General features: G+C 35.5%; 1 protein-coding gene across 1 annotated transcript; it reads right to left on the minus strand.

Annotated features, from left to right (window-relative positions):
* Positions 1 to 1,310: 1,310 nt before the first annotated feature.
* MS3_00009391 (uncharacterized protein) lies at positions 1,311 to 9,957 on the minus strand (the record flags this gene model as incomplete). Its single annotated transcript, XM_012936935.2, has 2 exons — positions 8,813 to 9,957; positions 1,311 to 3,290 (listed from the first exon to the last, which is right to left on the minus strand). The coding sequence occupies exons 1-2, from the start codon at positions 9,848 to 9,850 to the stop codon at positions 1,311 to 1,313; spliced, it is 3,018 nt and encodes a 1,005-aa protein (XP_012792389.1). The 5' UTR covers positions 9,851 to 9,957.
* Positions 9,958 to 11,241: the final 1,284 nt, after the last annotated feature.

Raw genomic sequence — 11,241 nt, forward strand, 5'->3', positions numbered from 1 at the left:
GCAGCTTCATTGAAACACTCACAGTCACTAATCATTTTAACATAATGGAATTATAAAGACGTTTGAAGCACTAAACGGCCCTTTCATTCTAGTGTGCGGCTACTCAGAAGTGATTACCCATGATCTTGCATACGGTAATCAATCCCAAGACTTTCCGTGTCTTGCACGATTGTTTAAAATCTGGACTAATGAGCTGAAATCTAGTGATGCACATGTTTAACTTCAATCTATTCACGATACTGCCCAACCTCACCTACTCGAAGTGTATAACTGTCTCATACACAACAACTAAATTCCACTGGTCACGGTTTCTCGCTAAAACACCAGGAATTACATCTTGAAGCTAGTGACTAGCGAGCACATGATTTTTATTAGCATAGGGGATTGTAGAATTTTCATAGTTTGAATCATGTTCATTTCATGGTTCAAATTATCAGAATACTACGAGGTTCACTAATCCTGCTCTACTAAGATTTTGATGTGAAGAGATACAGACTAATAATCTCTATTACCAATATTCTGTCCATAAATTGAGCTTAATTATTATAAATGATATATGTTTTAGAAAAGCTCATTTATTATAAGAAAAGATTAGGTATCTAATACTACTTATATACTTATCCTGTCTTTAATTTTTCGAAACATACTTATTAGTAATGGTCATATTGGTGTATATAATAATAAATACCAGATAACATATACAGATATCATATTTACACAATCATGATTCTTAGAACTCCGCCTGTAACTCTTCTAGAGTTACTGCCGGTCTCAAGCCCGGGTAGAGGAGGAGGGTTGGGCATGGGGTTAGCGACCCCATCCCGTAGAAAACTAACCCGCTAAAAAAACACTAACCAGAAAAACGCTAAGAAGGACTTTTTATAATAATAAAATTTTGATCATGGTTTTACGACATTAGATTTATTGAATGTCATGCTTTGAAAAATTAAAATTAGACAATTTACACAAACGCACACACACACACACACACTTATTTATGTAAATTTATTCACCTATTTATGTTATGGATGCACAATAATGAGGTTGATTCAAATAAAAAAAATAGTACAGATTTGAATACTAAACACCTTTTCAGTTGGTGCTATGACAACTAATGTGTGTGCGTTTTTTTTTTCTTTTTCATTTGAGCAAATCAATCAACCTACAGATTTTCATCTGATTGACTTAGAATTAAAGAAAATTATTCGGATTTTTTTTTTAGTGACTTGTAAGTAAACATTTCTGCATTGATAACATATGAAAGCATCTTCAAAAGTGTTTTTTAGATAGCGGGAAAAAGTATTTTTATGTTACTTTCTATGAATAAAATGTAATACAGAGTTGGGAAAGGTTTCTTTAATATAATTTATGCATTTTTTAAGCATCTTTTCATTTAGAGCATAAACATGACATTCATATTTAATTTTAGACAGATTAACTCTATCACTTTTTACATGTTTAGATAGTGTAAATGGTCCATGTAGTTTGATTATACAATTATTTTTTGTAGCAATGGCTTTTATCCTTCTATCAGTAGTAGTTAAATAACTTTTTACTAAATCATCATATGGACTTAATTCAAAAATCTCTTTGAAATCATTATTATAATGTTCATTATTATTAATTGTGAAAGAATCCGCATTCATATATGTAAAGCAGTTTGATCTAATTTTAGAAGTTAGAATTTCTGCTGTCTTGTTTAGGTGATTTTCTGAAATGGAAGATGATTTTCTTTGATTATCCGTCGTTAAATTTTCGTTAGACTGTCTGTTAATTTGAAATAATAATGAATTTCGATCAATGTTTTCATCTGTTACATGATGATTTGATGAACTGGCCTCTGCTTTCTGTGAATTAACTTCAAATGAGTTAAATTTTGATTGAAGTCTGCTTGATGAAGATAAAGAATTTGAAAGAATATTTAAAGGTTCTCTACACTTTAATCGTTGCTTTGATCTTCCATTATGAATTTTAAGAGTAAATAATCCATATTGTGAACTTGTTTCGATATTTTTGAACTTCTTGTTTGAACTTAAATTTCGTTCAGGATTAAGGCTGTTGAACAGTTGTTCACATTTTTTATATGATGAAGTCCAACCATTTTGAATTTCAGTTGTATAATATTTGTTTATGCTTTGAAATATTGGAAACTTATCACTGGATTTTTGAACAACAATACTGTTTTTTCTCGGTTGATCATTGCTTTCTGAAGTCATAGAAATTTTTTTCGAGTCAATATGAAACACCGACAGTGTCGAAGATGATAAAGAACATACAGAAGGCGACACGATACTGGAAAATCTAATTTCCTTTTCTGTGATATTCTTTGAAATAATAGGATGTTTGCTTCCAGCAGAATCCAAGATCTGACATTTTGGAGAAGTAGGTGAGCGATTAACCTCCAAGGATGGAATCTCTTCACTAAGTTTAGACATGTTTCTTCCAGTTGAATAGGCTACCTGTTCTTGTAACCACTTATGTAATATGTAGGATTTTTCATTCTCACTGTCTCTTATGGTAGAATTGACTGCCAGTAAATTTGAGTTCGTTTTGCTCTCGCTAGGGCTAGAAGTACATATTCTGTTACATTCGTCCATCACACCATCATATCGAATTTCTTTCTTTGTATTGGAATATACAACACCCTTTCCGTCGTTAGATCGACATGATTGTTTATCGAAATCCACATTCATTATACTGAAAGAGGATTGTGAACTTTCATCCCATTTCTTAGATGTTAGTTTGTTATTACTTTGATGGTTATCAAAAATGATTTGCTTTTTGTTTGAATATTGTTCCATACATTTGTGCTCATGTTTGACATCATGATTTGCTTTCATAATATTTGATTTTCTTGATGATACTTTTTCCCAAATTGAAAAGTATGAACAAGATTCTGTTGGAAAACTTTGCGAATTTTTTGAATATTTCGGTTTTGTCTGAGGAATATGAGCGTTTACATGATAAAATGTTTGGCAGTTATTTTTATACCAATAATCGTTATTCAGATTTTCACTTTGAGTCTCACTTTTAAAAGTTGTATCAGTTTGTTCTGTCGGGCAATCGAAATGAAGACAGCTACAAACATATGTCCTATTATCTATATCTGTTGTACCTGCATCACCAAATTTACCTTTTTGATTAACATAAATTATGTTGTCATTCAGATAATTAGACTCTACTTGATTGTAGTCACTTTTGTTAGGAGTTTGTTTGGGAGAAAATGAGAGGTCATTACTTCGTTGTTCATTTAATGGTACGAAAGTTTTTTCTAATGGATGTTTGAATTTCTAAAGAAAGTTAGTGAAGAAAGGAATATAAAACGAGCTGAATTAATTCATGTTTTATAATTGAAGCAAATAGATTCATATTAATATCATTCCCATGAAAAGTGGTCAGTCGATGAAATTATCTATGACTTGTCGGTATATAATCTTGGTAAACACTTGTGATGATTTGGCTTTGAGATAATTCCTTCGGCTTCGTATATCAATCACCCTGATAGCCGTTATTAGATAAATTTCAACGGTGTATGAATTCAGAAGGCAACACGATGTGCCGATCACAGTTTATTGTGTAGTAGTGCAGAGCACAAAGCCACAAAAGCACACCAATCGAATTTGAGAAGGAAAGCTAATATGCGCGAGTAAGAGAATACAGAAGCGAATTCCGAGTCGAATATATATATATATATACCATTTAAGCTAGAGAGAGGTTTATCTGCGTAGCTGTCACATATGATCAAGCATACATGTTCATACGGACGTGATAGTAGTAATAATAATAATATCACAAAGACACAGACCAATTGTTACTGTTCGAATAACACTCTGTTAAATAAGTAAATTGAAGGGCTTGACAAAATTAACCGTAAACAAACTTGATTATAGAAGAGTTGCTATACCCTTTTTATTGAATGTCTTGAAAATAAAGGTAACAAAATGATATTTCTCAAGTTAAATAATCATTGAAATAGACTTATGCTAAAGGTGTTTTCGAAACATTGTTCATATGGATTGCAAAGATCATGCAAGTAATGTCTAAGTTATACGCAAGTTACTATGTAAAGATAGCGAATCGATTGATGACATTGTCAATTGTGATCGACTGATATTTTCCGGTGTTATGTCTGAGTCAAATGATGAATACCAAAGATTTGTTAACTGGAAAACACCACGACAACTCTAGTCGAAAATACACTCATTTATAAATTGATTGTACATCCATTTTGATTATTAATTAGAATAGAATCACATATTTGAAAAATGCTCAGAGTTACAACAAATCACATGATACATGACATACTGAGCATAGTTCACGTTAATTATAATACAAGAATATCATGTTTTGAATAATCATCATATTGAATTAAAATAAAAATAGGCCAAAAATCACCTTTGAAAATTTGGTAACATAGTAAATCAATATCGACTGATGTGGTTTGGACATGCATTATGTTTGCCCAATCACCACCAATCTCAACATGTGAAGTTTTATAGTGTAGTTAGGTTGTCAGGATACTGCTACTGTAGTGAACAAGAACACTAGTGGGGAACAATCAGATGTATTTGACACTAAATTACAGGATTTGTTAGTAAAATCTAACAATCGTATAATAAATGCTTAACTTGCAAAATGTCCATCAATTGTCTCAAAATGACTCAGACTTCATTGTTCGTGCATTTTCATACAAATCGCATTCTGTTCCCATTCTTTACCGTTCGATCCTCTTGTCTGTATGCTGCCAGACATTCTGTTCACTACTCATGTCAATATAAGTAGCACACATCACACTACTGCTACTACTACTACTGTTAAATGTAATCTACGGTTAAGATTTCACTGACAGTTGTTTGGTGAAATATTTCAATTGCTGCCCTAAGTATGGTTTAAGGATCGATCGTGTACCGACCAAATCGTAACACTATGGCTCATTGTGGAACAATGGTGAATGGAATTCACCACTCTCTATCAATTTCATTGACTACAAGAAAACATTTGATAGTGCGGACAGGACAACTCTACTGAAGCTCCTTCGACACTACGGCGTGCCTGAGAAGATAGTCAATATCATACGGAATTCTTATGATGGATTGAACTGCGAAATCGTGCATGGCGGACAGCTGACAAACTCGTCCGAAGTAAAGACCAGTATCAGGCTAGGTTGCTTACTATCACCTTTTCTATTTCTCCTGGTGGTCGACTGGGCTGTTAAGACGTCAACATCTGGGGGGAAGCATGGGATACAGTAGACAGCTAGGATGCAGATAGACAATCTGGACTTCGTAGATTATCTGGCTCACCTATCGCACAAACAACAACAAATGCAGGAGAAGACGATAGGTGTAGTAGCAGCCTCAGCTGACCTGAATGCGGATAGGATACACATTGAGGAAAGCACTAAACCGCGTCACACAGCAAGCCCTCACTTGGAATCCTCAAGGCCAAAGGAGGAGAGAAAGATCAAAGAACACATTACACCGAGAAATAGAAACAGGCATGAGAAGAATAAATAAGAATTGGATAGAACTAGAAAGGAAGGCCCAGAACAGAGTGGGTTGAAAAGTGGTTGTCGGCGGCCTATACTCTACTGGGGGTAACAGGTGTGAGTAAGTATAGTTTAATTGAAACTACAGTTTAACAAGACGAGCAGTTTTAACCAGTGGAGTTGAACCGTGTCTGATGTGAGGCAGCTACCCATTGAAAACTTTGGAAGATGGTCGTGTAATATGTCTTATTGACATAAGTTAGAACTTAACAGTCAATCAGCCACAACATAGGACCAGGCACATATATGCATCGCTTCAAGATGTCATACCTCATCAACACAAGAAGATGGACACCGGATTCATAAAAGTAGTTAATTCAGAGGTGGTAATATATAAAAGAAAGATTGCAATAAGAATATAGTACAGGAAGAAAGAATTAGTTCATAGAAAGAAAGATATGAAGCGATTTTAATCTCTAAGTTAAAGAGAAGACAGAAAGTGTATACACCGACGCCATTGTGATCGATTCTGAGCCATGTCACCCAGAGTCTCCAAACATTGGTTGCGATAGTCACGCGGACCCCAACCAAGTAGTCTGCATCTACCAACATGGCTCAGACTAGAAGTTAGTGACTTCAAGCACTGATGCCACGTTTTGGTTTGGCCACCCCTAACTTTCTTCCAACCCTCCCGAACACCGGTTAGCATTGCACGTCGTGGTAATCGGTGTTCAGGCATACGTAACACGTGGCCCAACCATCTCAGTCGATGAAGATTCATAACCTCATCAACTGATTTACCATTATTCCCTAATACCCTGCGTCTAACCTCACTATTACTTACCCGGTGATCCCAACAGATGCCAGCAATATTTCTAAGGCATCTGTGGTCAAATACTAGTAGCTTACGAGCGTCTTCTACTCTTAATTGCCATGTTTCGCTGCCGTAAAGTAAGACAGAACGGACTGCCGCGCAGTATACTCGTCCTTTTATTGATAGACGGATATCTCGCCTTCGCCAAAGGTGACGTAAGTTGGAGAAAGCCAAACGAGCTTTTCGAATCCGTGCTGAGATTTCGTCCGATACCAACCCATTAAGGCTGATCAGACTTCCAAGATAAGTGAAGTTGTCGACGCGTTCGACTACTTCACTCCCTATCCTTAGTTCAGGTGTTGACACAGACCAATCCGAGAGCAACGACTTGCATTTAGAAGGGGAGAAGCGAATCCCAAACATTCTGGCATTGTTGCTTAGTGCTACCAGAAGACTCTGCATTTTGTCAGCGTCTTTACCAAACAGGACTATGTCATCTGCGTATTCTAAGTCGATAAGTGGACCTCTTGGTAAGAGATCAATTCTTGAAAATTCAGTCGACGAGAACGTTATTTCCATCAGCAGCTCTATGATGAAATTGACCGAAAAATGGCGATAGTGGACAGCCTTGACGGACACCACTTGAGGTCGCGAAATCAGATGACAGTTCTCCATAAGCTCTGATACGACTAGTAGTGTTCAAGTGACTAGCCTTCACAAGGTCTATGTAGTCCTGAGGTACACCTTTAAATGACAGACACTGCCACAGAACCTCTCGGTCTACAGAGTCAAATGCTGCTTTTAAGTCGAGAAAGACCACCATTGTCGGACACCGATAAGTATGCCTGTGTTCTAGAACCTGACGAATGGTGAATATGTGGTCGATGCAGCCACGACCAGGTCTGAAGCCAGCTTGGTTCTCTCGTGTTTGTAGTTCACGAGTCTTAGTTAGGCGTCTGATAATTATCGAGGCCAGTATTTTAGATACTGTGTTTGTTAAACTAATCCCTCTGTGGTTGTCACAGGATGATTTTAACCCTCTTTTATATATTGTGACGATAAGTGATTGTGACCAGTCAGATGGGATAACGTCTGAATCCCAGATCTTAGCTAAAAGATTAGTCAACCTAATCGCTAAGACTGGACCACCATCCTTAAAGACCTCTGGAGCCAATCCATCTGGACCAGCTGCCCTTCCTCGTTTCAGATTAGCTATAGCCTTTTGAACTTCTGCTAGAGTTGGGAGACCTACTTCATTGTTCCATTCACACTGTCTGGGAATGGAGAGTAGTTGTAGAGTAGCTGAAGGCCAGCTGAACTGTTCTCTGAAATGTTCCGCCCATCGTTATAAACGTCTGGACTGAGAGCAGATGAGGGTGTCTTCTTTTTCCGAAATAGTCTGACTTACACTTGACTTATTAATTCCAGTTTCTTTTATTAGTCTGTAGAGCTGTCTTGTGTTTCCTATAGCCGCCGCCTTTTCCATCTCTTTTGCTATCGTTGCCCACAACTGCTCACGGTCGTTCCTTAGACTTTTGCCTAACCTCAGATGAAGTGAAAGGTGGATTTTACAGAAAGCTATGTGAACTTCTTCAGAAAGCTAAACGTTCAGATATAGTACTCGTAGCAGGTGACTTTAACACCCAGATAGGTAGTTTAAACCAAACAGAAAGGCATTTAGGTGGGTATTTTAGTATTCCGGCACAACGAACAGATAATAGTGATCGTCTGCTGCAACTGTGCTCAGACAATCGCTTATTCTTAGCAAACACAAATTTTAAGCATAAGGAGAGACATCGTCTAACATGGCGACCCCCTACATCAAACCAACGGTGGACTCAAATAGACCATATTGCCATCAGTCATCGTTGGAGAGGGTCGGTAGAAGATTGTCGCTCGTTCTGGAGTACCTGCTTGGACTCCGACCACGCCCGAATACGGGCACACATCTGCTTGCGCTTCACTGTTCGCAAAAGAGCCACAGTAAAAAGACCCATTAGAACTGAATTGAGTAGCCAGAAAACCAAAAGTAGGTTCCAGGAACAACTGAGGTCACAATTAGGTAGTTCTGAAAGCGAGGTTGACCCAAATGTTGCTTGGGAAGTTATGCAAACTGCTGTGGAAACGGCAGTGACATCTATTAGTGATTTAAACCACAGGGTTTCCTCAAGGTCTATTGCACTGATGGATTCTCGTAAACTGATCCCATCAGGCTCTGAGCACGATGTAGAGCGAAAACAAATCAAATCTAGGTTAGGCATAAGTCTAAGTTAGAACTTAACATTATTTGATGGCGACTCAGTGGTTTAATAGGTTAAAAGTTTGCGCGTGACCGAAGGTCCTAGTTTGGATTCTCGCGTGTGGAGTCGTGGATCGTACCTTTCAGTGCTTGGATGTTTCTACTGATAGTCTAACACTGATTGGTTCATGGTCTCAAAGATGAGAGTAGTGGTTATTAAACTATGCAAAATAAAAGTAACAAATTGGTAATTTGTATTTGTAAAAACTACCTTTGTCTGGAAAAATGTTTCCGTGTCTTCATAAGTTGTTTGAATCGCAATCTCTTTTAGTGCCTGAGTTTTTTCAAATAATTTAAACTGCATACCGACAGATTTTTTCCCACTATATGGATAACTATTTTTGTATGGATTTGAACAATCTTTAACACTTTTCAATGGTATTTCATCAGATTTTAGTGATGAGTTTATTTCATTATTCGTCGACTTTAAAGGACACTGATTCATCGGTGTCTTTATATTAGGGAAAATTGTTTCTTGAAATATAGAATTTGTATTGTTTTTATTTCTGCTTACAAAAATGTCCCCCATTTTTAAATTACAATCTTGGATTGTATTTCTTACAGAAATTTGTGGTGGCAATGAACAGCTGATAGAAACACAGTTAGATACTGACACGAACGATAGTGGAATATCTTGTGGAAAATGCTCTTTAGGAGAATGGTAATATTGCGTATGGACTATTTCACATGGTACAGCTTTAACATGAGAAATTCTCTCTGAAATTGAATCATTTAAATTTTCAGAATCATAATTTTTACAGTTCATTGTTCTATTATTACATAAATACAACTTGACTTCTGTTAAATAACGTTGTTGCCCATCGGTTATTCTATGAATATGATCTAGATTTGTAGGATTTCTGCTTTCATTAATTTGTGATTCATATCCAGATTGTATATTCAGTTTATTGTGTATATCAACAACAGATACTGAGGGATCTAGTTGTGATTGAAGAGATGAATCTAACTTATGTGTTGTAAGTATAGTGCTATTGGAATTCAATGTATTATATCTTGGAACATTATTCGTTTGTATGGTTGATGAAGTGAATTTACTATGGTTAACCTGTTCAAAATCTAAAACTAATAATACACTTTGTGTGGAATGTTTATTCTTTTGAATAAGAATTTTTAATGGTTGAATAATGAAAAATTCATTTGTTTTTGAGGAGACACTCTGAATATCATTTTGAGTTTTGTTGCTTTGGAAATAGATAGGAGATGAATCACTTTCTTTGTAGTGAAACATATCAACAACAAAATCTTTTTATTATTATCTATTCTTCTATGCTAATTTTGAAGGCTCCATTGAGAAATTGTCATCCGTTTAAAAGGTTCTTGAAATTAAGTCACTGAATACATTCCTATTGAATAACAGAATAGACATTGTTCAATAATAAATTAAATAAATGACCTTAAGCAAAATCAATCAAAATGAATATCGATCAATATGATCAATATAATCGTGTATACACGTTGTATATACTTCGGCAATTGTTAATTAATAATTTTTTTTGGATAAGAAACGCGCATCCTGGATTCCACTGCCATTCATTATCCATCTTTGCTTATAATAGAATTGCTTGTATTATATATTTCCTATAGCTTAAATTAGAACTAAGTAGGAAATAGTATCAATGAAAAAATATGATTCACCATCCTGGTTTTTGTGTATTCGTGAATTCAGTCATCTAGATTATTCTTATGTTGAATACTTAAAATAACTTGGTTGTTGAAACAATGTCATATAACACAGGATAATAAGAGTTTAGTATGTTTGTACATGAATATGTTCCCCGTATGAATCAAAGAAACAACTTCAAAAGAATTGCTTTATTTAACAAGTTCTGTGATTGAGTTTTCTACAAAGTCAGTAGTTGACATTACTACTTAACTTTAAGTTGGATAGAGTAGTTTCTTTTATTCTTAAAATAGTAAAAGATTAGATAAATTCTAAACGAATTACTATGTTACAGATGTAAGCAAACGTATAGGCTTATTTATCAAGCTTCTGTTGATCCCGAACGCTGAATTTAAGGGCGTTATTTATTCAGAAGTTTGAACAAATGATAAATGAAATTACATTGAAGTAAGCAAAAAAGAAAGAAATTAATGAAAGGCTTGAAATGGGTGGAGATCGGAGCTAATAATTTCATGCACATGGAAACTTGGTTTCTTTTTTTCTGAAAATAATTGTTATTAACCTATTGATATGAAGTTAACAGAGGTGAGAATGTTGTTTCCACAATAAAAAACATAAAATATTGGGTGTTAATGCTTCTTCATTTTGTTAACTACTTTTGTCTTTAAATAAAAATAAGAAACTAGATATTTAAAAATAAAGTGATTGCTTGGTGAAAATCTAAAGATCAATCTGTAATAAAGTTGTAACTGGCTAATACTGTTCAGTATTAAACTAGAACGTAATGGCTGTTTGTTATTTTGGTGGAGTTTTGTTCTCTGAGCTGGATGGTTTGGTCGTGGAGCTTTCATCGTCCTTCTGAACGACATCATCAGCACAAACTTCAAATTTTGTACGCAGTTGATTTTGTGAACTCTTGGGTTGTTGCTATTGTAGTTGAGAATGTGATCTGTATGGGTCGGTTTCCTATATACTTGAGTTTCCAGTTTTCCTGTGTC

This window comes from Schistosoma haematobium, chromosome 7 (genome assembly GCF_000699445.3).
Source record: "Schistosoma haematobium chromosome 7, whole genome shotgun sequence".
Classification (NCBI taxonomy): Eukaryota; Metazoa; Platyhelminthes; class Trematoda; order Strigeidida; family Schistosomatidae; genus Schistosoma; species Schistosoma haematobium.